General features: G+C 41.7%; 2 protein-coding genes and 1 long non-coding RNA gene across 3 annotated transcripts; 1 reads left to right on the top strand and 2 right to left on the bottom strand.

Moving 5' to 3' along the window:
• Positions 1–1,216: 1,216 nt before the first annotated feature.
• On the bottom strand, positions 1,217–16,049 carry LOC135475547 (uncharacterized). Its single transcript, XM_064755471.1, has 3 exons — positions 15,923–16,049; positions 6,645–6,829; positions 1,217–3,341 (listed from the first exon to the last, which is right to left on the bottom strand). The coding sequence occupies exons 1-3, from the start codon at positions 16,040–16,042 to the stop codon at positions 1,973–1,975; spliced, it is 1,674 nt and encodes a 557-aa protein (XP_064611541.1). The 5' UTR covers positions 16,043–16,049; the 3' UTR covers positions 1,217–1,972.
• On the top strand, positions 8,620–14,471 carry LOC135475568 (sodium/calcium exchanger regulatory protein 1-like). Its single transcript, XM_064755492.1, is given in 6 exon segments — positions 8,620–8,689; positions 10,113–10,250; positions 12,579–12,655; positions 12,657–12,752; positions 13,044–13,157; positions 13,781–14,471. Coding segments are annotated over 5 exon segments (432 nt in total). The 5' UTR covers positions 8,620–8,689; positions 10,113–10,177; the 3' UTR covers positions 13,853–14,471.
• A 4,140-nt stretch (positions 16,050–20,189) lies between the features above and the next one.
• LOC135475970 (uncharacterized) lies at positions 20,190–22,635 on the bottom strand. Its single transcript, XR_010445082.1, has 3 exons — positions 21,619–22,635; positions 20,948–21,107; positions 20,190–20,250 (listed from the first exon to the last, which is right to left on the bottom strand). It is a non-coding gene; the product is annotated as an uncharacterized LOC135475970 (long non-coding RNA).
• Between the last annotated feature and the right edge of the window lie 2,713 nt (positions 22,636–25,348).

Here is a 25,348-nt window from a genome sequence, read left to right as displayed (position 1 = left end):
TCCCATTCAGTTTATTCACATCCAATACAGATTAGTCACACCCCAAATAGTTTAGTCATATCCCATACAGTTTAGTCAAATTCCATACAGCTTAGTAACATCTTATACAGTTTAGTCACATCCAATACAGTTTAGTCACATCCCTTACAGTTTATTCACATCCCATACAGTTTAGCCACATCCCATACAGTTTAGTCTCATCCCATACCGCTTAGTAAAATCTCATACAATTTAGTTACATCCAATACAGTTTAGTCACATCCCATACACTTTATTCACATCCCATACAGTTTAGTCACATCCCATACATTTAATTCATATCGCATACAGCTTAGTAACATCGCATACAGTTTAGTCACATCCAATACAGTTTAGTCACATCCCATGCAGTTTAGTCACATCCCATACAGTTTAGTCACATCCCATACAGTTTAGTAACACCCCATACAATTTTGTCATATCACATGCAGTTTAGTCATATCCCATAGTTCAGTCACATCCCAAATAGTTTAGTCATATCACAAACAGCTTAGTCACGTCTCATACAGTTCAGTCATATCCCATACAGTTTAGTCATATCCCAAACAGTTTCTTCACATCCCATACAGTTTAGTCACATCCCAAATAGTTCAGTCATACCCCATACAGTTTAGTCACATCCCATATTGTTTAATTATTTCCCAAAAAGTTTTGTCACATTCCATGCAGTTTAGTCATACCCCAAACAGTTTAGTCACATCCCATACAGTTTACTCATATCCCAAACAGTTTAGTGATATCACAAACAGTTTAGTCATATCCCATACAGTTTAGTCACATCCCATACAGTTTAGTCACATCCAATACAGTTTAGTCACATCCCATACAGTTTTGTCATATCACATGCAGTTTAGTCACATCCAATACAGTTTAGTCGTATCCCATACAGAATAGTCATATCCCATACAGTTTTGTCATATCACATGTAGTTTAGTCAGATCCCATAGTTTAGTCAGATCCCATACAGTTTTGTCATATCACATGCAGTTTAGTCACATCCAATACAGTTTAGTCGTATCCCATACAGAATAGTCACATCCCATGCAGTTTTGTCATATCACATGTAGTTTAGTCAGATCCCATAGTTTAGTCAGATCCCATACAGTTTAGTCATATCCCAAACATTTTTTTCACATCCCATACAGTTTTGTCATACCCCATGCAGTTTAGTCACACCCCAAACAATTTTTTCACATCCCATACAGTTTTGTCATACCCCATGCAGTTTAGTCACACCCCAAACAGTTTAGTCACATCCCATACAGTTTAGTCATATCCCTAACAGTTCAGTCATATCCCAAACAGTTTAGTCACATCTCATACAGTTTAGTCATAGCCTATATAGTTTTTAATTTGAAATCGACAAACCTATTAGAAAAGTACAATTCACTGCGCTTTGGCGAAAAGAGGAGGTTTTATTGACTAAGACATACCGTTATGATAAACAAGCCTCACAAGGCAAACATCACCACCCAACTCCACACCTACTATTGCTAAGGGTTGTGCTCTCTATCGACCTCTTCTTCCTGACGATTCATGTCACAGGCTGACATATAAAAGAACAAATAAATTTATATCGATTACTCAAGATTTAATGTCTTACATTTTATACCTACGTTCTAATTCATAAAGAAGACAGGCACATACCGTTACATTGCCCCACGTGATGCTATAAACGTTCAAATCTCAGCTAGTGATGTTGTGGAAATCCATCACAGCTTAACATTAATGCGTAAATTAGCACTCAGTGAAAAATGAACAAAAATGATTCTGTACAGACATGACATTCTCATAGATTTCCGACACTCTACGAACCGCGACTACTTGTAAGATATCTTTTACAAAAATTTTCTGCATCTCGGCACACTTCTATGTTCTTTTTGCGTCGTTCTACATTTGGAGTGAGCAAAATGAAATACCGACACAGCACTGGCTATTCCGCCGTAAGTGGGCGCCTCGTAGCACGTTTAGCTGTGCTTTTTATTCCCGTCATTGCTTGTAGTCTTTGCTTTGTTGTCAATTTTGTCAAAGACTCTCTTCTTTGGGAGAAAAAACTTTTGCCTGGTGAAATAGCATTCCTTCCTTTAGGTCGAATACGTGATTTACAGTAAGGAGGTTTGTTTGTTTTCATGCCAAGCTTTTCAAATTCTGACACAACACCGGAAGTTAGCTGGGAGGAATCCTTCGTTCTGAGGTCCTTTAGTTTCCGAGTTCCCTGCCCACTACTGTAAGTTGAGTTACCGGAGCGAGGGCGCCCTAAAATCACATTATTTGCATTAATATACTTGGCCATATGGCCCTTTTTGCAGGAGTTACACGATTGCGACCAACACGGGCGCTCCGGGACTTTAGAGGACTCAGGTGGAGATTGATTTTGGCGCATGCACAGGTCATATTCCACATCGACACTTCCGGCATGTATGACAGTGTCGCCATGGTGACCACATCGGTCAGACTGGTTCCTCTTACAGGGACAGTTTCCTGTGCACGCAATCTGAAGACATTCGGACGAACAGCTTCTGTCTCGAACATTTCCACTGAAAGTAGGAGTCTTTACTAGCTTAGGCCGGGCGATACTTTGCCTTAGCTTTTCTTTCCTCTTGTTTTCAGCCTGTACGGTCTCTGTCTGGTACTTTTCCATGTCTGCTAATCGCTTAATGAGATGAATTAACAGGCGGCTATCACCTGTTTCCTTAGCCACCATGTTGAGAGGATTTTGGGGCGAGTTCACTGCTAGGAGGTCAAGGCCAGCGCAGTAATCCGGCAAAGGGTCAGCAAACTCGTATTCGGGAAGGTCGATGGTTTCGGCGTCAAAGTCAAATCTTCTTGGATCATTTCGCGTGGGTGGGTTGTAAATGTCATCCCATTTCTCGGGTCTCAGAGTCATTTGGGCGATGTCCCGATGCCTGTCCAGAAGTGGCTCCTCCCCTTTACCGGCCTCATCGTCCGGGTAGTCGCTGTCGTCCGTCAGGTTACTCTCTAGCCCGCTCATCGAGCTCACATCCTCCCCAGATCTATTTTGTCTCCGCGGAGTTGTATTCTCTGTGGGTGATCCGCCAGACGTCAGACTGTCTAAAGACGGCACGCGATCACCATAGGCGGAATGGGGTCTCTTTAGAAGCACTAAACGAGACAGTAGCTGTGAGTCGATGGTGCTAAAGTAGTCGCCAACAGGATCTTGAGCTTGATCCGTGGATGTGCTGTGGTATGATCGGGCAGGGACAGACTTAGGACGGGCTGACCTCATAACTCCCTTACTCTTCGAGGATAAATACCGTTGGCCGCCAGTTGTGCCTTCTTTTCTGTAAAGGGACAAAAACAAACAGTTTTTCTAATACCTACTAGAAACTAAGGCAGTTTTAACATAATATATGTTCTTAAATGCTTGTTATTTGGACCTTCTTTATTGAGGTGCGTTTTATCCCTGCACACCGCCACCCGGACTCCTCTCTACCCCCTTTTTGTCATGTAGGCTGTGATAGATCGCCATGAAAGTAATAAAGCAGTAAATTCAATTTTACACAGCAGCGCCTTGAATAAGGGGACGTCTCAAAATAAGTTTGCGATTTATTACGTTGTATTGGCGTTCTTGTGCACTTATTATCCGTGTGACACGATAGTGATCAGGTGAATATGCAATGAAATGTGAAAAGAGCCACGAGGAAACATCCGCACTTGACACCTGGACTAAGTCAGTTGGAAACATCTACACTTCACATCTTGACAAAGTCAGGTGGAAACATCTGCACTTGACACCTGAACAAAGTCAGTTGGAAACATCTGCACTTCACATCTTGACAAAGTCAGGTGGAAACATCTGCACTTCACATCTGGACAAAGTCAGGTGAAAACATCTGCACTTCACACCTGGACAAAGTCAGGTGGAAACATCTACACTTCACATCTTGACAAAGTCAGGTGGAAACATCTGCACTTCACATCTGGACAAAGTCAAGTGGAAACATTAGCACCTCACAACTGGACAAAGTCAGGTGGAAACATCTACACTTCACATCTTGACAAAGTCAGGTGGAAACATCTGCACTTCACATCTGGACAAAGTCAGGTGGAAACATCTGCACTTCACATCTGGACAAAGTCAGGTGGAAACATCTGCACTTCACATCTGGACAAAGTCAAGTAGAAACATCTGCACTTCGCATCTGGACAAAGTCAGGTGGAAACATCAGCACTTCACACCTGGACAAAGTCATTGGAAACATCTGCACTTCACATCTTGACAAAGTCAGGTGGAAACATCTACACTTCATAGCTGGACAAAGTCAGGTGGAAACATCAGCATCTCACAACTGGACAAAGTCATTGGAAACATCTACACTTCACATCTGGACAAAGTCAGGTGGAAACATCTGCACTTCACACCTGGACAAAGTCAGGTGGAAACATCTGCACTTCACACCTGGGCCAAGTCAGATGGAATCATCTGCACTTCACATCTGGACAAAGTCAGATGGAAACATCTGCACTTCACATCTTGACAAAGTCAGGTGGAAACATCTACACTTCACATCTGGACAAAGTCAGGTGGAAACATCTGCACTTCACACCTGGACCAAGTCAGATGGAATCATCTGCACTTCACATCTGGACAAAGTCAGGTGGAAACATCTGCACTTCACATCTTGACAAAGTCAGGTGGAAACATCTGCACTTCACATCTGGACAAAGTCAGGTGAAAACATCTGCACTTCACACCTGGAAAAAGTCATTGGAAACATCTGCACTTCACATCTTGACAAAGTCAGGTGGAAATATCTACACTTCACATCTGGACAAAGTCAGGTGGAAAAATCTGCACTTCACATCTGGACAAAGACAGGTGGAAAAATCTGCACTTCACACCTGGACAAAGTCAGGTGGAAACATCTGCACTTCACACCTGGACAAAGTCATTGGAAACATCTGCACTTCACATCTTGACAAAGTCAGGTGGAAACATTTACACTTCATATCTGGACAAAGTCAGGTGGAAACATCAGCACCTCACAACTGGACAAAGTCAGGTGGAAACATCTACACTTCACATCTTGACAAAGTCAGGTGGAAACATCTGCACTTCACATCTGGACAAAGTCAGGTGGAAACATCTGCACTTCACATCTTGACAAAGTCAGGTGGAAACATCTGCACTTCACATCTTGACAAAATCAGATGGAAACATCAGCACTTCACACCTGGACAAAGTCAGGTAGAAACATCTGCACTTCACATCTTGACAAAGTCAGGTGGAAACATCTGCACTTCACACCTGGGCAAAGTCAAAAGGAAATATCTACACTTCACACCTGGGCAGAGCCAAGAGTGAACATCGGTTCCACACTTCAGACCTGGACAGATCTAAGAGGAAACATCCAAACTTCTCACCTGGACAGATCTAAGGGGAAACATCCACACCTCACGCCTGAAAAGATCTAACAGGAAACATCCAGACTTCTCACCTGGACAGAACTAAGGGGAATCATCCACACCTCACGCCTGGGCAGATCTAAGAGGAAACATCCAGACTTCTCACCTGGACAGATCTAAGGGGAAACATCCAGACTTCACACCTGGGCAGAGCCAAGAGTGAACATCGGTTCCACACTTCAGACCTGGACAGATCTAAGAGGAAACATCCAGACTTCTCACCTGGACAGATCTAAGGGGAAACATCCACACCTCACGTCTGAAAAGATCTAATAGGAAACATCCAGACTTCTCACCTGGACAGAACTAAGGGGAATCATCCACACCTCACGCCTGAAAAGATCTAAGAGGAAACATCCAGACTTCTCACCTGGACAGATCTAAGGGGAAGCATCAACACCTCACGCCTGGACAGATCTAAGAGGAAACATCCAGACTTCTCACCTGGACAGAGCTAAGAAAAGACGTCCACATCTCACACCTGGACAAAGCTCAGGGGAAGCATCCGCATTTCACACCTGGAGAGAGCTGAGAAAAAAACGTCCACATTTCACACGTGGACAAAGCTGAAGGGAAATATCCGCATTTCAAACCTCGACAAAGCTGATGGGAATTACCGACATTTCACACCTAGACAGAGCCGAGTGGAAACATCCGTATTTCACACCTGGACAGATCTGAGCGGAAACATCCGCATTTCACCTGGACGGAGCTGAGCGGAATGATCCGCATTTCACATATGGACAGAGCTGAGCGGAAAGATCCGCATTTCACCTGGACGAAGCTGAGCGGAAAGATCCGCATTTCACCTGGACATACCTGAACGGAAATATCCCCATTTCACACCTGGTCAGAGCTAAGCGGACACATCCGCATTTCTCACCTAGACAGATCTGAGCGAAACATCCGCATTTCAAGTGGACAGAGCTGAGCGGAAACATCCCCATTTCACCTGTACAGCGCTGAGCGGAAATATGCGCATTTCACCTGGACAGACCTGAGCGGAAATATTCTCATTTCACAATCTGGACTGATAATTTAATCACTACAAAGGCTGACGATAGCGGAATTGTGTTGTCCACGCTGCAGTAGCATAACCTATTCTAACATCACCGTGCAATGCACAGTGATGTAATGTTAAATTTAACGGAATAGTCTGTGAGAGGACAAACCCTCACCTGTTGTTAGAGCACGAACTGACGGGACGACAGTGTAACACCTGGGTCTCTTCAACATCCAGCGGTTCCCTGGGAACTCTCTTCTGGAACGCTCTCAGACTGGAGGCTAGCTGGGAACGGTAGACGTGGGTGGAGTTCTTAGCCGACGGGCGGGTAACAGGTTGACCATCCAAATAGTAAGAGGACTGTGGACCGAGGAAAGTCACATTTGTTAGATATACGTGCCACTAACCGGAGCAGTACCGGTAAACATCTGAAAGCTATGTATAATACTGAGGGAAAATAATTTCTCAATATATTGTACGCATATAATAAAACAAAATTCATACATATCTATATTGTGAAATGAAGTTCACTGATCCACTGATCATAAAGAAAGGCATCAATGGTAGCAATCGATATAGACCTGATGAAAAATCGATGTGCTGGCAATATAAAATGTGATTTACTGCATTCGTGTTTGAGGACAAGTACACAAAAAGCACAACGCTATCGGTTGCCATAAATCTTTAACTGGTGCTGCAGTTCAGTGCATGCCAAGTCAAGTGGAAGGGTGATACGGACGAGAAGGGCGGAGACAGTGGTTAATCATCGAAATAATAACGTTAGAGAAATCGATATGAAATTCTGTATCCAGGCGAACAGATGATATTTCACATACCGGAAACAGTCAATCGGGAAATTCCGGTGTTAATCGGCTTTGCTATGACGATGATTCATAGATGTGATAAATACTTGTAGAAACCCCCATCGTCCAAATGCCATTGCTGTCAAACAGGGCAGTATGTCACAGGGACTGATACGCCAGGCAATAGTAAAGCTGATAACAAGAGTAAGTTAATGTAAACTTTATCTTAACTGTAGCAACGCTTGCCCTGACAAGGGTAATTAGACGATTTTAGACAAACAGCTGGCTCGAACAAGCACGTACAGTTTTAGGATATGGGAACAATGACACAGTTACAATCATACCAAATAGAAATTTCCCGTTGTGTTTGTGTTAGCATTATTTTGTGAAACAAGGGTCACTGCGGTCATAATACGGACGATTTCCAGATTCACGCATGCGTTGTTCACATATCTATCAGGTGGACGTCATGTAATTTGTAAATAAGCTTACATGTAGAAGGAGAACCTAATAAATGTACACTGTGTGGTTTATGATTTAGTTACAAACATGGGTGCTCATACTTGTGTAGGCCAAAGTCTGGCACTTGGCATAACATGCAACATGGGGCACATAAAATAACATGCTACGCCGCGGGTGCATAACATAACATGCGACAAGTCTGTCACACAACATACCATGCGACACCGCGGGCGCATAACATAACATGCGACATCCCCGGCGCATGACGTAACATACGACAGAAGTTACTGGCAAACTTCGGACTTACTCAGACTATAACCAATCTGCCGCCTCACTAAATCACGAGATCTAACGTCTCGGCAAACTTCGGCCTTAATCAGACTAACCAATCTGCCGCCTCACTAAATCACGAGATGTATCGTTTCGGCAAACTTCGGCCTTAATCAGACTAACCAATCTGCCGCCTCACTAAATCACAAGATGTAACGTTTCGGCAAACTTCGGCCTTAATCAGATTAACCAATCTGCCGCCTCACTAAATCACGAGATTTAACGTCTCGGCAAGTTCAGCCTTAATCAGACTAACCAATCTGCCGCCTCACTAAATCACGGGACATAAAGTCTCGTCAAATTTCAGCCCTATGTCTGTTACATGTAGTTGTCAGACTCGAGTTCTTTTCGTCAAACCTGTATAATACTGGCTGTTAGAATTGGTGGATGTCTGTATAGATATAGATAGGTCAAAGTTCCGTTTGTTCAGGTGAAGATAACCCATTATCGAGGCTATCTCAATAGCGACGACCTAAGACACTAGTAACATAGCTATACACAGGTACCAATCTAATTTTGTCCATGACGACGCAGGTATTGTCACACGTTAGAGGTCTTATATTTCTTCCTTAACCTGAGAAAGTTGGTGAAGCGCATGGGACTAGTTAATGCGCCTCTGGAATACGTGAGTATCCATACTTCATCTAGATGGAATTAAGGTATAAATATTAAAAGAAAAATAACTGTATGATTCAGCAATTAAATGCATGTATGTCAATGTGATAATTTGCCTAATATAGATTTCTCATAATATATAGATTATCAACTCGGTAAATCCGCGAGATAAGATATCGTTCAGACGAGGTGACCTTGAAATCATTAAATACTTATATTAACTCAATCGTGTTGGGCCCAAACGATTTTTGACCTTGCTCGTTCACATTGGCGAAGGCTGGTATAGGACGTCTGTTTCGACACAGAGATCCAAACTGTGTTTTGTCTTTGCACACAAACCACATGATGTATATTTTCCTAATACCCGTTAATGCAACCACATTCTAAAGCTGTAAAATCATTTTAGGGGTGAAAGTAATCTTTCAGCAAAGCTGTATTTTAAAGAACCAAATTGTACCACAGAAACATGAAAATGCGGGCAGTTCATAACGAATGCCACACACCAAAGCGTGCGGTAAAATATTATCTCTGATGTGTGTATATATAGCACGACATACAAAGAGAGCCAAGCAGTTTACAAATGCAAATGCAATATGTCTGAAGCCAATATTAATTGTACGTATGAGCGTACTGAAGTCATTTATTGAGACAAAAATGTATTCGTCTATGCTTTTACACATTTTTTTTTGAAACCATCTGTGGCAAATTCTTACAGAAAGTCAAATCCGCTTGTTGGTATATAGGCCTGTAGTTTAAACACAAATGGCAGTTGAAACTACCCCGTAGAGAGAAACTGTTAGAGTAAATGAAGATATGAATCAGGTCATTTTGACAAATTCCTAATTAATCAAGGGATCCTTTCAAACAATTTGAAATTTCAAAGTGTAGCTCTCAAACCCTGGAAGTTTTCGCCAGGACATAAGAGCATCTCTGTGTTTGTGTAAAGTGAAAGTAAATATATATCTGGTTCTCTTAATATGTTTTCAAAATCGACACAAAAATCAAACGACAGAGAAGAAACCATGCATTAACAAGGCTTCTGGGCACCGAAGTGCAGGAGCAAGTGAACAATGCCTTCGTGAAGATAGTGTTTGTTTAAAATACAGAAAGATAGATTAGGACATAAAAATGGTGGAAACAAACGTACATTTGTACCGGAAATACCTCCGAAATTTCCAAAGACGACTGTAGTGTGCAATGTTTCTCGTACAAAATGACACACGTTTTCCAGAAAAGATAAAGTAATTATTCAAAAAAAAAAACCCTTACTGGGTCAGGTATATAATGTACCTGTGACAGGTGAGTATTAGTCATTTCCGGTACACGCTTCCTATACAGGTAAACCAAGCGCCCTTAGTAACCCTTCCGCCTCCACAGGAAGATCATATTGCTATCTATTAGACGTTGGTATTACGCAGACATTCGTTTTAAAGTTGTAGGCGTGCGCTGAATCGTGACCATTACACCCCTACAACACCTGTCACCCAGTTACAGAGTCATGACGTGCCTGAACGGCCACTGGAAGCTGGAGTCCAACGGCGAGAATTGGGAAGAGTACATGAAAGCAATGGGTAAGGAGGGTTGATTCCACATGTGATTCCACATGAGAGGAGACAATAAAGAATAGGATATACAGATCATATCCCGTGTTCACTCAAACGTATAGATGATTTTTATGAAAGGCGAATGAGAGCATGAGCCCTCGCACACAGGTTTGGCCTCTAAGGCGGGAGAAGTGGAGGTGATTTTCGATGGACGCGAGATTTAGTAGAGATTAGTGATGAGAAGACTGTTGACGCTTCAAGCAAATAAATGTTGTTGGGAGCCTCGATGAAATCTCGTCAGAATGTTGCCTTGTCATATAACCTCAAGAGAATTTAGGCTAATTCTGCTGTCTCGTACGAATACGGCTATGCGCGTGTACGCCGGCGTATGGCCGGATAAGGCTCCCGTAGATTTCCGCGTTGTTCTCTGGTCTAGGCCACCGTGACATTTCCCTGGGCTTTCGTGCAGGTTACTCAGCCTTTGTACGACCGCGTCTTCGTTACATAATGTCACAGTGGCATTTACAGTAAGGTGCTCATTGATCGGTACAAAATGTATTCACACCATAAGGGACTTTCAAGGCAAATGTCCAAAAGCGCTTCTACTACACGCCCAGTGTTCACATTGAAGATTGTATTGACTGCACATTGGAAAATTGTTCAATGTGTGGGGGATGTGTATTTAAAGCACCTGTTCACACTTTTTAATACAGCGCAAATAAAAGCCGCAGTTAATAGCCATGACTCAAACGCGTTATCTCAAGTCTCGACTGTTAATATACACCTGCATGCGTGCTGTTAACCGATATCTTGTCCTTGCCGACAATAAATGTTTTTTTCACCTGTACATGTAGATAGGCCTACATTATATATCAACTCAGCACATTGTTCAATCCAATAACTATTGCTTCGAAATGTATACTAACGTCCAAAAGAAACTTTACCAAGGCTTTGAGAGACGACCGAACAAAAGAAACCACATGCTGCACATGCAAGCGATATGTATTCAAGAGAGTGATGTTTTAAGATGGTGTGAACTAGATGAGACTCTATGACAGGAGAAACATTTTCATGAACAGTCACACAAAGACACATGTGTGTCCAAACGAAACAAGTTAAAATCACATTTGTAAAGTTTCTTATGGACGCCAGTATATATAACATGACTGGCGCCTGGTCCCATATCCGAGAACTATTGCTTTGAAATGTATATGTCAGCCATAATATGACAGGCAACTTGTCTCATGTACAAAAAGCGTATCTACTTGCCACCACTACTTTTGTACAGCAAACGGTTAGAGACATACAGTTATGGGAACAGGCACATCATTCTTCAGGTATCTGTTACTCTGCAATTTGATAAGAATACAGGTTCAGCGTTTACTCACAGTTACTATTTTTATACATCAACTGTCATCTGTTTTCACTGAATAAAATTGTGCACGTCAAAGACAAAGCCATTTTTTATCCTTTCTGTTTCTAATATTAAGAAAGGTTAAAATTGAACGTTAGATAACATTTGCGATAAGGGTAAGAGTGAGACAGCCAGAGCTGGATTTGAATCCACATATGTATGTCAGTTACGCTTTGATTGCAAAGGTCCATAAATCCAAAGTCCCGATCTAAGTCTACCTGATGAATACATAGCCCTAGTCCCGGGATATGCCGAATTGGACACAACCATAAAGCAGGGCGCGGCTGACTCTGGACGCTCTGCCCATATCTACATACCAGAGAGAATTATACACATTGTAAAACTGAACAAACTGGAAAACTGTTGACTGTTTGTGCTTATATGACTCTCATCCAGCTCGCACTGAGCATTGTTTGAAAAACATTTCTTGCGATTATTGACCTGGGACGTCCACAATGGTTGGCGATTGTTATACCAATGTCTGCTACGACTCTGGGATATAGTGGGGGATAAGGTTATTAAAACGCTGGAAAGTGAATTGTCGATAAATCGATTGTTCGATCATTCACTTCAGGATATCCATCAATCATGTATCGAGCGTCGATATATGAATATGAATATATGAATCAATAAAATGACTTAACTATGGCATTGTGCTATTAGACTCACTTGTGAGAGATTCTGGTGAATCAGAACATGTGCGCATTGTTCTGAGCTCATGGCAGAAACAAAACGATCACGATTTAAGATAAAACTTACTGCAGACAGTAGTGCCTGAAGTTTTATGTACATATATCTCTACTCCGACAGTAGGGATACTTGGGATATTAGCACCTTAACATCTATTGAATAGATTGGTGATCTGCATAAAAACTATAGATTTCCGCCTTGGAAAGTCTGATGTATTCAGCGTATGGTCATCCTGGTACAATATGCTGCAGGTGTGAACATAGTCCTACGTAAGGTAGCCAACAACCTGACGATTTACGAAGAATTGAAGCAGGAGGGGGAGGAGTGGGGTGCTGAACCTCACTTCAACCTTCAAGAACCAGTACCTCAGGTTCAGACTGGGGGAAGAGTTCCCGGAGAGCACGGCCGACGGCAGGAAACCTATGGTAATCTCAAGCCACCCATGATATCGTTAAGATGTTACCTGTAGGTTTTAACAAATCTTCATGGAATACTGACATGCTATGAGCATCAAGTAACAGCTCTTTTTGTTTCTAACGGTAGTCGTCAAAGAACTTGTCCCCCACAAGCAATGAATGATTATGTCTCAACACCATATCGACAATTTTCCTGTCATATCCGCAATATTCCCGCCATGTTGTGGTAACGTCCACAGAGATTGTCGTTTTCGGAAAATCACCTTTTATATGCCTTATCTTGTTACTTTCAAATTACAGTCAACCTTGACAGTCGAGGATAACAAACTGGTGCACAAACAAAGGGCCGTCAAGAAAAATGAAATAGATTCCACAATAATAAGAGAGCTGATAGACTCGGAAACAATGCATTTGGTAAGATTCAGTCTTTCGTATGTGCGTGTGGTGTGGGTGGGAATGTATTTTTTAAAACTCTTTCAAATTAAGATTTGTCACTGTGTCGGATATAAAGTGAATACATGGCATATAGTTTGCCGGAAATGAGTCGTGACCGCGCAGAAGAGTTCCAAGTCAATCACAAGCTTCAGACAAGGAATTTACGAGGCTTCCCTGGATCGGGTTTTTGGTGGATCCTTGATCCAATAAGATCATTTATCAGGTGCTACATGTAACTTGAGACGATACCTTGCCAACGTCCAATGTGGCGTACATTGAGCTTTGTCTACTGGGGAAAAGAAGTCAGAAGGAGTTAGAAGGAGTTTGGTATTACAGACTTTTTTCATTGATGGCGGCTTATATACCGTGCAGGGGTGAAATGTACTGGGTGTGCCGTTAAATGTCAATCAGTCCATCAATCAATCAGTCAGTCTTGTAATCATATATATGTTGTCGTCTGTTGTCGTCGAATTGTTAATTACCAAGGGGTATGTTTTGTGCCGAGAAAATTAAAACGAATAATTTCATCTAATCATTCATCCTCTTTTAGTGAAATCGTCAAAGTTAAATACTGACAAACTGCTTGTTTTTTTGTTGTGCAGACCGCCATAGCTCACTGTGCCAACGGAACGGATGTGACGTGTGTACGGGTGTTTAAACGGTACACGCCATGACGTCGGCGTGACGTAGATCTACTACCTGTAATATCACACATAGTCACGAATCTTATTGTTTAATAGAACAAATTAGAGTGCATGGTAAGCATTTTTAGGAAGGGAAATTCAAGTGATGTGCACAAACTGTCTGAATGATATTTTGCATGCACTGTGTGCAACTATATGCAGCCAGTAATACAGTTACATAGCTTATGGGGCCATAGCAACTGCCTTCAAGTTCCATATACATGTGTATTTGTGTTAGAATGAATACCTATTTCTTAACAGCATTTAATGCGTTTTTTTTATAGAATTACACCTGAAACGGGCCAAGAGAACACAAATGTCAAGGAACGTTTGAAACCCGTGAAGCAACACGCTGATCACAGTGGGGTTGTTTGGCGTACATTAGACGTTAATTGTCAGTGGTTTCATTATAACGTGTCAAGTTTCTGTCTGAACTTTACAACTGGGCTGGTGCATACCCTGTTAAGGGAATATACACAATGCTTTCTACCACCGTACAGAGAATAACTGAATAGAGAATAGCCCTGTCACCTGTATACGGGTTTTCTTCAGTTTAGTCAATAAAGGTCATACAGATTTATGCGTCATTGATGTGTGTTTACTGGCTTGTTGTAATTACTGACCACTGAGGTGGCTATGTGATAAATACCATTATAAGTATATGATGTTATATTCTAGCGGCCTACCATTCATCTAAACACAATTACCAATTAATAATGACAGCACATGAGATTTCCTCATCGCGAGGAAACGTGTTTTTGCTGCTTTCAGGCCAAGCAAACTAACTTGTTCATTTATGTAGTCCTTGTTTGATTGACTGGCATGATTGGTGTTTTGATGTTGTACGAAAGAACATTTAATTGACATGATGATGGTCAATATGTGGACGAAACCAGGAAGAGCCCTAGGAACATTCCCGTCTAACAAAATGAGCCATTGGGTCTGATGTGTTGGCATGTGTTGATCTGACGCGTTGGTCTGATGTGTTGGCCTGACACGTTGGTGTGACGTGTTGGTCTGATGCGTTAGCCTGATGTGCTGGTTTGAAGCGTTGGCCTAATGTGTTGGTCTGATGTGCTGGTGTGACGTGTTGGTCAGATGTGTTGGCCTGACACGTTGGTGTGACGTGTTGGTCTGATGTGTTGGTCTGATGCGTTGGCCTGTGTTGGTCTGATGTGTTGGTGTGACGTGTTGGCCTGATGTGTTGGTCTGCTGTGTTGGTCTGATGTGTTGGCCTGATGTCTTGGTGTGACATGTTGGTCTGATGTGTTGGTTTGACAAATTGATCCGATGTACATTTCTCAATAATGTTATTTTCACTCAGATTTACAGATTCCTCGCACGGGTTAAAGGGAATTAGGTTTCAGATTCAGGCTAATCGGATTAGGTTATAAAGTCACCTCGATACAGTGACCTCCGAATCAGGCACACTTGTCCTCTGCTAAACTGCTGAGACATTTCGACCAACATGGCGACATGTATCACTGGCCTATTATAGGTATATGAATCCTATTGGTAAGGCATTTGTTCAAAACTCCGGTAAGGCTCTCAGCTCAATTTCTAAACTACAGTTTCTGATAGATAGTATAAATCTTAAATAACGATAAACAATTTCAACCACTGTAACCACGTGACATCTACTAATCTGGCAACAAGGTGTGCACAACTCTGAAGTATGACTGACAGTCGAATATTACCTGCACGTACTTAAATTGAGACTGGGTTAAAAATGTATCTATATCTCCTATTATACAAGCCGTTTAATTCCAGGTAAATGAGACTGAGTAATTTATAAGCAAATAGGTGAACTTCAACAAGCTGTGCTTTACGTACAGTACAGATCCTAAGACAATGATAATACTGTTAATTAAACCACTGTTGTAAAAGATGACATCCATCGATATGATAACCATAAGTGGTTAGTCACCAGAAAATAATTATGAGCTCTGCCTTTGGTATGATTTCATATTTGTGCTTTACATATCGTTTTTTCTTTCCTTTTTTTTTTGTTTGCAGCCGGCGTATGTAATTAGCCTGTTGAGTACAGGTGTGTTGACTTACCTGTATGGCAGAGGCGGGTCTAAAGCGCCGGGAGAATTCCATACTGACCTCTCGCACCTGTTCGGACAACTTCCGGAACTGGGCCTGCCATGGAGGAGGAAAGTAGTCATCGTGAAGCATGGTGTTTATATAGTCACACCGAATGACAGCGGACACAGCCGTGAGAGCACAAGCAGTAGGTGCTGCAGTACGGAGGATTCGAACTAACCATCCAGGGCATACGTGTAACAGGCGCTGACCACCGTTATATATACCGGCTCATTCTTCGCATAACGATTTTCCTTCTTCAGCCAGCGTGGTAAAATGGATGTCTGTTGGAATAGCTTCATGTAGACATATCCAAAACAAAAACAGAAACACAGATTCCACAGTACTGTTTGCTTCTAGGGCGAGTGTTTTTCGGCCTACTTCATACAGGGCAGAGGGTATACCTTCCCATGTGCGTGGCCTGGCAGGTGCATAGTGCAAACATGAAAGCCTTCGTTAACAAAAGGGAAAAGTGGATTGCAAAAAGTCGGCTATACCTGTGAGCAGGTAACTAAGCACGCTCGCGCTAGAATATGGTTGAAGTGCACCGAGTACACGGCCCAATGCTTATATGTGTATGGGGCTTAGCGACCGACAAACGCCACAATGTCACCCGAGCCCAAGCACGTGCGCACGACTAAGCAGTATGACACTGCTGTATGTTCCCTGCACACACACACCACAAATTGAGATCGTGTTATGTCTGCATCTAAATCTCCTATTACAAGTCGTACAATGCCAATTAATTACAACTGATTAATTTATATGGGTTCTGAGAATCTATAAAAGGTCTATACTCTGAACTGGCAACACCATTAACGGCAGTAGCAAGGAAGACATAAAACACCGACTCAGCTAAAATTATCCGAGCTAAGGTGACTTCGAGTTCATTTTCGTGGGATTTGTTTTTTCGAATAATATTAATTAAGTTATGTTATATAAAAAAGAACGCAGTAGTCTGCGACAATACAATTCAATAACCAGGTAAGGAGTGCTCAATGGATGGGCAATGGATATGCTGAACCGTGGTCATCCGGCACCCCCACACGCAATAACAACCGTCATGCATTTATATAATATAAAGACACACTACATAGACAGTAAAACCAAGTAGAAAAATGGCATTGATAGTTGCCCTTAACAGTTGGAATTATATCACTGGTCTAGAATAACTCTAAATGCTGTATTGTAGTCACATTTAACATATAATAAAACATCGTGTCATATTTAGTTACATGTATCATATGGAACCTCATTCATGCCTTGTTCCCAGCGCAACTGATCGATCCTCTGGTGTGTGGGGTTGTAGGTTCGAATTCAGCCCTCACTGGTACTACCGCGGCTTCCACATCCATCCATGGGTAAACCTTACCGCCATCTTACAAGTAGTTTCATCAAGGCGTTAAACCGCAATCAAATCATAAATACCATCTGGTTTCCACGGCATTTATACGTCTTTATTCGCGTATTAGATGCCATATAATACACGCATTATTCATAATATCGCCAAAATTGATGCGTCTTTCAAGTTTTGAAAAACATTAAACAACAAAAAGATCTAAATGTATTTTTACGAATGAAAGTGAAAGTAGATATTGCAAGAGTTAAGTATCTAGTGATTAAGATGCCATTTTCGTGTTGTGTTGGTGTATATTAGACCTATATAGTCTACAGTTAAGCTGTTTCAGTACGCATGTCAGGCATGTCAAACATTACTGTATTATGTAATTATGATATTTGCCAAATATATGACACTAATCTGTACTGTTTGCTGTCTATGTAGGTTAGTCCCAGATATAACTCGCCCCTGGGAAAGTACCCCAGCGCTTCATTATGTTGTTAATCACAAGTACAGCATACCTAACTTGAGCATATAAATGTCTGAGCACGGACCTGTATTTCCAGAATTGAAATTTGCCACTACTCAGGCCGGTAATTGAGGTCCCGATGTAACATGTCAGACTGTATATTACGGACATGTCGGTGTCTGCGTCATTTTAGCCCATCGAGCCGTACTAGGCCAAATATGTACGTATAGCCCGTCTCGTATCATTGTGGACGTTGGTTCTACGATTCGAAAGTTTAAACTGTAGGATTACTGTTCAAGGATGGTTTAGTGATGCTAACACTGACTTTGGAAGTCAGTGAAAACGTGGCACAGATGAGCAGCCACCCATGACTGTACGTAGTAAGAGCTCGTATACGACTGGGCTAATTACTTTTTGCGACGCGTCTGCTTCCATTACAAACCCACAAAATATCGAAGTATGCTGCACATTAAATTATAAATGATGCTTTTCCAAAAGGCCTAGTGCGACAGGTTCCTAAATGGTTGACAAGTCGGTTGTTATTGGCGCCCTGTCCATCTCACCACCTAATAGTTCATATATACGACAAATCTTTAAGTTCTTCTGGTATTGATACACAACAAGGGGCTTAAATAGGCCTACACGACAACAGGTTGAGATACACAACAACAGGCTGATATACACGACAACAGGATGAGATACACGACAACAGGTTAAGATACATGACAACAGGCTGAGATACACGACAACAGGCTGAGATACACAGCAGCAAGCTGAGATACGCGACAACAGAATGAGATACACCACAACAGGTGAAGATACACCAAAACAGGATGAGATACACCACAACAGGATGAGATACACCAAAACAGGATGAGATACACCACAACAGGCTAAGATACACCACAACATGATGAGATACACCACAACAGGTGAAGATACACCACAACAGGACGAAATACACGACAACAGCCTGATACACGACAACAGGCTAAGATACACGACAACAGCCTGATACACGACAACAGGCTGAGATACACCACAACAGCCTGAGATACACGACAACAGGATGATATACACGGCAACAGGCTGAGATACACCACAACAGCCTGAGATACACCACAATGGGCTGAAATACACAACAGCAAACTGAGATACACCACAACGGGCTGAGATACACCACAACAAGTGAAGATACACCACAACAGGCTGAGATACACCACAACAGGCTAAGATACACCACAACACCCTGAGATACACCACAACAAGCGAAGATACACGACAACAGGATGAGATACACCACAACAGGCTGAGATGCACGACAACAGGCTGAGATAAACGACAACAGGTTGAGATACACGATAGCAGGCTGAGATACACGACAACGGGCTGATGCACGAAAATGGACTGAGATACACCACAAAAGCTGAGATATACAACAAAATGCTGAGGTACACGACAACGGGCTGAGATACACGACAACAAGCTGAGGTACATGAAAATAGACTGAGATAGACGACAACGGGCTGAAATACACCACAATAGTCTGGGAAACATGACAATAAGCTGAGATACACGACAACAGGCTGAGATACATGAAAATAGACTGAGATAGACGACAACAGCCTGAAATACACCACAACAGGCTGAGATACACAACAGGCAGAGATATACGAGAATGAACTGAGATACAAGACAAGTTGAGATACACGGCAACAGGCTGACAAACACGACAACAGACTGAGATACACGGCAAAAGGCTGGGATACACGACAACAGGCTGAGATACACCACCATAGGCTGGGAAACATGACAACAAGCTAAGATACACGACAACAGGATGAGATACACGACAACAAGCTGAGATACACCGCAACAGACTGAAATACACGATAACAGGCTGAGATACACGACAAGCTGAGATACACGGCAACAGAATGAGGTACACGACAATAAGCTGAGATATACCACAACAGGCTGAGATACACGACAAGAAGCTGAGATACACGACAACAAGTTGCGGTACATGACAACAAACTGGGATACACGACAACAAGCTGAGATACACGACAACAGGCTGAGATACACGACAACAGGCTGAGACACGACAACAAGCTGAGATTCACGACTACTTTCTTGTCTTACCTTGGTCAGCTTCCGCGGAAGGTCATCTGAAACATATTTTAAGTTATAGTTATTTATTTTTGGTGTTTTACGCCGTACTCACGAATATTTCACGCGTACGACGCATTGGCCTATACCATTTGTTAGACATATTGTTCCAGAACTTTCCAGGTTAAGAATCGCAAAGCAGCATTTCCAAAACAACTTTCAACACAAATTAGTAAAGATGTGAGAAAATAAAGAAACGAAGACATTAGGACGGAGTCATATAACGGCAGTTCACTCACTTTTTTGTGACTTTGATGTCTCTGTGTTATGAAGAGGTGTCTCGTGATCGTTGTCTGCCCAACCAAGCCGATGTAGAGTTTCCTGAGAAGACAACAAATAAGTTAGTGGACAGTTTGACACACTGAAATACCGGTATTTTTTTTTAATAAAATTTGTCCAAAGCAGTAATTTCTTTGATCCTTTTCGGTAATACCACACTGTTCCTGTGTAGTTATCCTTGTAAAGCAAAGAAATAGTTCACAAGCACGACATAAAGTAAGACCAGATATATGATATTTGTGCAAGGCTCCTATTCTGACTGACCGTTGTTCTCTTGCACATGAGTACTACGTCAGCAGTTTGCCCACAAATCATCATCACTAAGGCAGAAATGAACAACAGACAGCACAGCTTGGACCTGAGTTAGGCAGGAAAACTTCTACATTGAACAGTAAGACAGAAGCAAACCAATCCATTATTTCATCATGCTTTAACCGTGAAATCTCTCACAAAAGTCAGGATAACTAGGGTTAAATGATCCCCCCTACATCTCTAGAAAACAAATATTAATTTGTTCATTTGTTTGGTGTCAAAAATATTATGGTGGGAGAAAACTAAGCAAACGAACGACAATCTGCGGGCTCCTGGAAGCGATCAATCAATCAATCAATCAATCAAAAATGACATGGTTTTGATCCTGTTATAACTATGAACTTGTATTTTAACTCACCATTAAAGTTTACAGCTTGGTAATTATGAACGAATGATGAACGAACGATGAACGAATGATCATGCTTACCATATCTAGTTTGGAGAACCCTGTGGCGTTACGCTGGGGAGTGTGACTGGTTTCCGACTCGATTTGTCTCGATTCTTTCTTGTGTTGGGTTTTCGGTCGCACTCGTCTTTTCGTCGCTTTTGAAACTAGCTTTGGCTTTTGTGCCAGTTCACATTTACACCTATTAAAGTAGAGGTAATATCAAGGAAGGCTATACTAAACCTCATTTTACCTATCTTATAGCGGATAACCTCATGTGGATAACCAGATAATATAACTGGTGCAAAGTCTTAAATTCAAAACCAGTTAGCGAGGTCCCAGTGTATTTTAAACGACTGCATGTTCCACATTGCTTGTAAACCAGCTCGCCAGAGTGAAGAAATTGGCAAATTTGTAAACTAGCTCGCCAGAGTAAAGCAACTGGCAAATAAATATATGTATGCATTATGAATGATGAAATCTAGCCGCCCATGCCTGTAAAGTGGTAAAATCCTAATGTGGCGTCACTCGTCGCAGTATGACCAGAAAGCCCATCATAGAATCCAATTTTCAAATGCAACTTCTAGGTTGAAAAAGGTTTAAAGAAATAAATCCAACTATGTTTGAGAACAGTGTATAATGGTCTTTCATATGAAATATACTTCACGTTAGTTGGTTTATCTTTAACATAACTACAAGCGGGCATATCTTACATGTCAAAGGAGCTGTCTTTGTCGGGATCTTTCCATCCTGGAACTGGCCAGTACTGGCGGTACACTGTTGTTAACAAAGATTTGTTGTACATGGCTAAGGTAGAAGTTTTCAGGACTCCGGGATTTTCATGTTCTCTCATCTATGTAGTATATTTTCCCTTCAGTCGCACAATCATATAGTTCTTGGCAAATGTATGTGTAATATAGGAAACACATATATCGCTTACTTGTCTGACAAAGTCACCCCTCATTGATGGTCATTCTAATGCAGAACTATATGATCAGAAACAGTGTATGCTAAATTCTCCAGAGCATGTGGCGTGCATACTCCGAGTTTCCTTGTAAGCAATGTTGTAACAGTCCCCGATGATAACAATGGTGGTTTAGCAAAGGTCGCCGTACAATGGTTTTCAGCCTTTGATCCCAGAAACATTAAGGCATTCAGTTCCACCCGACTTTTGCTAAGAATTGCACAAACTCCCGTCTTGAAGTTCCACGCTTTGTGCCACACCGACAGTACCCAGAACATCTGCCAAATTCCCTGACACTGGGACCGGCTCTATCAGGCCGACTCAAACGGCATCGGTAGCTTCACAAGCCTGACTGAACACATTCCGTTTGACCTACCTGAACGGCTTGTTAGTGATCAGATTCGTTGTGTATTGGATATCCAGAGATTACAGGGCTAATGAGGGCGAAGCCGTAACGCTGAAAACTACCGTGTCCGTTTAGAGTTACACTCCCTGAAATCACCGGATGGCTATATATCATACCAGCTATTAGCTCAGATTTGTGATAACAGAATAACGCTGATTGTATCTCTGCACCTGCAGGTTATCGGTCTTAAGTTCTATGACAGTGCTATGTTTAAACGTCGGATTTCATACGTGATGGACAAACTTGGTAGCAATTTCCTCATTGAAGTCGAACTACCATGCAACCACAACAGTGATTCCAATAGTCGGCTTACCTTCAAAGATATCAACAATATGACTGATATCTGAAATGGTTCTTATCCGGTAAACATCGGCGGTATTCAACAACATACCATTTGATTCAATAGTCAATTGGAGACCGATAAAAGTTTTGTGCCAAACATGGTATTTGACATGCATCACCTGAGTGATTGATGAAAATACACTTGGAGACTCCAAGACGTTGTTATGAAAAGACTCTAGACATATTGATTCTTTCCACTGGGCTTTCTCCGCGATCAAAATCAGGTGATATATACCTGTAAGGTGATGTATACCTGTACGGGGACATATACCTGTACGGGGACATATACCTGTACGGTCATATATATCTGTGCGGATCTGTGTACAGATGAGCAGGTTCTACGTTAGGCTTAACCATGGAATAACCAGTTCTATGAAACTGCTATCGGTGGTTATATATTCTGGGTCGGGGATCCAATCCACGAGCCTCACAGCAACTGCTACCCTCAGGGCATCGCCATGGGTTCGTCCATTTCCACCCCTTGTCCTTCCTACAATATCAGGTACATCTGGTCTGCTTTTTACCGAATCTCTAGCCCTGTGAAATGGTACAAGTAGAATATAGGTGTGGCGTGCCTTTGAACCGAGCCACATAGTTATATCAATAGCGATACTATCGAATATTTATGATAGGTAAATGAACACTTGAAGTCTTTGTAGCCGGTAAAATGGCTATATAATTGCTTTAGCCCAGTTTGCTTTGTGCACGAGTGCGCGTGAATGATGAATATACGATCGCGGTCCATCAAATCACCACCCACTCGGGCAGCTGTATTTCAACCTTATTGATAGAGCGTTACAAGGAGAGAATGTTTCTGTCAATAAGCCTGCGCAGACCAGAAATACCACCTGCAAAGAGCCCTTATCAGACCTGTAAAGCCAATATTAGACCCCTGGTCCTTGGCCGTTACCGTTATATACGGTTATAATCAATCATCAGTTATAGTGTATGGGAATGGACCAGTGTACCCATCTGATACACAGACTAAGGGGTCGAGTGTTAACCTTATGCGAGATGCGACATGAGGGTATGCGACATTCGTTCACCACGTCGTCCGAAAATGGATTTTTCCACATCATTTTGCATGCACACAATAATGTGTGATAATAATGCGGGTAATATTATAAACATATAAGTAGAATGCAGTCTGATTTATTAACAAGACATTCCCAGGCTATATCTATACACTGTATATTTGATATGTACATGCACTATTTATTGTAGCTTATTACATTCGCACCACTAGTCCATGGGCCAGACATGACGTTGGTACCACCTGAGGTACAGGTTAGTTGGTACTAGCATGTTTACACGTTAATTTGTACTAACATGTTTGTGGGGTCAGCAGAAGTAAACTAAGACATGATAACCTTTCTGTATTGGTAACTTTACCACACATAAAAAGAAAAATCGCCTTAAAACATGTATAACGCGTTGCAGAAATTTCAAAAAGCAGGAGAAACTCTCACTTAATTATATCATAAGACCAATTTAAAAAGGTGGTTTGTTCAAAATTCAGTAGTTAACATTTCGTCTCTATTTCATGTTCACTCTTAGCTGAATATTCAATTGACCTGTACATTTACATGTAAGATTTGCAAGGTTTTCAGCTGGGATAATAACAGTTTATCAATAGTGTAAATACCCAGCTGTCAAGAATACTGGTAATTGAAAGTACCACCTAACACTAAGATTAAGGACTAAACCTAGAAATCAGAAACATGTAACATGACTGCAAGTTCAGTATCATTTTCAAAAGACTTGATTGTACTATCCAAAGGTTCTGGTGATTAACCTGTAACTTTCACTTGTAGAAGATTTTCTAGGGATACACTTAATACTTCCACAGGGTTCCACCCAAAACGTTGTTTGATAGATCTCAAGATATTCGCTGCTAAGAGATGAATTTGTTCGTGCACACAGTCCCAGCAGTAAATCAGACAAGATGTCTCAAGGATTAAAGCCTCCTATCAAGTTTGCTTAGCTTGGTACAGACGGCAGCATATTTAGAACAGTAATCCAGAAACTCGACCAAAGAATATTTCCCCTGACAAGACTACCGTCGTGCGTTAGCAGCTCTAAATTCTACACAAAGAGGAGTCTAACTCCAGAAATGGCGGCGTTAAGCCATAATTTGTCATTCATTCATTCCTTCAGAAATAGTGCAGGGGAGAAACAGAAAAAGACTGTAGGAGTTAATGGAAACCTACAATGAAAACCCATTCTTATAGGGAGTATTCTCCTTCTAAATCAAAAAGTGCTGCACCTGACAGATTTACATGTATCATCAAGGTCAAAACATCCACAAACAATCATATTTCACAATGAGTAGGATGAATCACTTTGTTCTTTGGATGTGAAGAGAAATCTTCAAATAGCGCTGGTTATTTTATGATTGTTGGCAGTATATGAGTTGGTACAGACCCCCGTTAATTTTCCATAAGCGACAATGTTAACGTTTAGCGCTGTAGCTCAATCCCAAACATTCCGTGGCCAATAAGCTTTGGTCGGGCCTGTGAGAAACAGCCTTTGAGAAACCAGCCATAAAAATCTTGACATAGATTGACCGTCAAAATCTGGACCTTTCCATGCCGGCTGTTGGGAGGCGTGCCTAGCAACGCCAAGGGGACGTCACTTGCAGCCTCATCACTACCTCACACCTTGTGTCCTTCCGCCCAGAATTTCAAACTTTCATCAATAAAGCTCATACCTCCTCAAAGTTTAGACAGTT

The sequence above is a fragment of the Liolophura sinensis genome, chromosome 9, assembly GCF_032854445.1.
Source record: "Liolophura sinensis isolate JHLJ2023 chromosome 9, CUHK_Ljap_v2, whole genome shotgun sequence".
NCBI lineage: Eukaryota > Metazoa > Mollusca > Polyplacophora > Chitonida > Chitonidae > Liolophura > Liolophura sinensis.
This window is presented reverse-complemented; position numbering and strand designations above follow the sequence as displayed.